General features: G+C 39.5%; 1 protein-coding gene across 1 annotated transcript in view; it reads left to right on the top strand.

Annotated features, from left to right (window-relative positions):
• Positions 1–2,034, top strand: part of ipo8 (importin 8) — a gene marked incomplete in the record, with an annotated part of 58,989 nt that overhangs the window by 46,472 nt on the left and 10,483 nt on the right. The window contains 1 exon segment of the mRNA XM_014029392.1: positions 142–347. Coding sequence (XP_013884846.1) covers positions 142–347 — 206 coding nt within the window.

Here is a 2,034-nt window from a genome sequence, read left to right as displayed (position 1 = left end):
ATAAAATGCTATCTGTTTGAAATAAATAAGTCTGATATTTGTTGTCTCATTATAAGTGTGACCATATTTGTCCATTTTACCCAGTTTGTAAATGAGAAAGTAGTTTAATCTAATTTCTTTCTTTCTTTTTTTTTTCTTCAGGCTCCATGACCGCAAGATGTGCATCATTGGCCTGAGTGTGTTGATGGAGYTGCCTAGTCGCTTAGCAGCTCTAGAAAGAGTAGCTGGTCAGATTATACCTTCCATTCTGCTCCTTTTCCTGGGCCTTAAACACCTTTATGCCACCCGKCTCATCAACAAACCAGATTTACTGCCCCACGCAGGAGTTCAAGATGAAGACCAAAATGGTGAGAATCATCTGCAGTGTTTGAAGCAGGGGTGTGACTATGGGTGTACCTGGGTGGGCCTAGACCCACCAAATTTGTACCAGGGCCCACCCAAACAAATGGCTTTCTTTAAAATATAATAACAATAATATCTATATTTTTTAATGTTTTTTTATTTTATTTTTGAGGTCGCTTACCAGCTCTAGAAAGAGTAGTTGGTCAGATTAACGACATTTCACCCCATTAAACTAGCATATTTACAATTTATTAATCTTTATTTAACCAGGCAAATCCCATTGAGATCACAGGGTTTTTTTTTTACAAGAGAAGCTTGTGCCTGAAAGCAACCTATTGTAAATGCTTTTGGTCTGTGGGAAAAACTGGAGTACATGGAGAAAACCCACTCAAGCATAGGGAGAACATGCAAACTCCACACAGAAAGACCCCAGGTCTGGTCTGGAGATCAAATCCAGGACTTTCTTGCTGAGAGGCTTCAGCACTAACCACTGATCCACCATGCTGCCTAAAAACATCCTAATTTCTCCTTTAAAGCTACTCACTTTACTCACGCAGTGGTCATCATATTATTATATGAACAGTATCATATGAACAATTTGGAACTTACGCTACAACTAGGGCTGGGCGGTATGACCTCAAATTCATATCACTGTATAAAATGAACCCCATCATGGTAACGGTAAATATCACGGTAGAAAATTATCATAAAAAGTTAAGATAATGTAAATTTTAGAGCTTTTTTTGCAAAAAACTGTAATTTTAATTAAACCCAACATTTATGCTTTAATATCTGCCTGCCAAACAATGAGCTTCTGCCTGCTGAACTTATCAGCTGCTGCTCTGCTGCGCGCTCATCTTCATCATCATCATCAGAGCAGAAGCTGACTTTACATTAGCAACATGGATTTACGGCTGAACAAACGTCCACGTCTGTTTTTTTTAAAAATAATCTCTGTGGGTAACAATACATAAAAAACCTTTTTTTCTCCGACAATTGGGTGTGAAAAACTACAGTTAAAGCTTCGCTCTGCGGGACGTGCAGCGAGAGGAGAGGAGAGGAGAGGAGAAGAGAGGAGGAGAGGAGAGGAGAGGAAATGATCCTGCGACACGATGTAACTTCTACAGCGGGAGGAGGATATTTTGAGGATTTATTCTCTCTATACGTGTTTTAAAATGCTAGAATTTCTTTATTATGTTTCGAACTCCTGCTCAGTTGTCTCTGCACTCGCAGCCCTGTTGACACAGGTGCGATGACGTAATGACGATAGGACAGTAGAGGGTAAATTTCTACTGTAGGCCAACTTCATACCGTTTCTACCGTCTACCGCATATACCGCGCAGCCCTAACTACAACTATTAGAAACTCAACTTTAGATCTGTGTTACGGTTCTGTGAGAGGTGCTTATAAATCTCTCCCCATGCCTTCACTTGGAGCATCCTACTGCAAATAGTATGTATTTAATGCCTGTGTATAAGCCCATTTTTATACGAATCCAGCATACAGAAAAGGAAGTGATTGGACAATGATTTGCAAGTGTGCTTTGAATATACTGATTGGTCATGCTTATTTAGTGCTTGTGATGGACTAAATGAACTCTGTTACACTGTTTTTTCATATCAAAAAGAAAAAAGAAGTAGGTCCTCTGGACGGGTTCTTCTTTAATGAAATGTTTCGTCTCTCTTCCAAGAG

Source organism: Austrofundulus limnaeus, unplaced genomic scaffold (assembly GCF_001266775.1).
Source record: "Austrofundulus limnaeus strain Quisiro unplaced genomic scaffold, Austrofundulus_limnaeus-1.0 Scaffold895, whole genome shotgun sequence".
In the NCBI taxonomy this organism is placed as follows: Eukaryota; Metazoa; Chordata; class Actinopteri; order Cyprinodontiformes; family Rivulidae; genus Austrofundulus; species Austrofundulus limnaeus.
The sequence above is the reverse complement of the archived record's forward strand: the minus strand, read 5'-3'. Positions and strand labels throughout refer to the sequence as shown.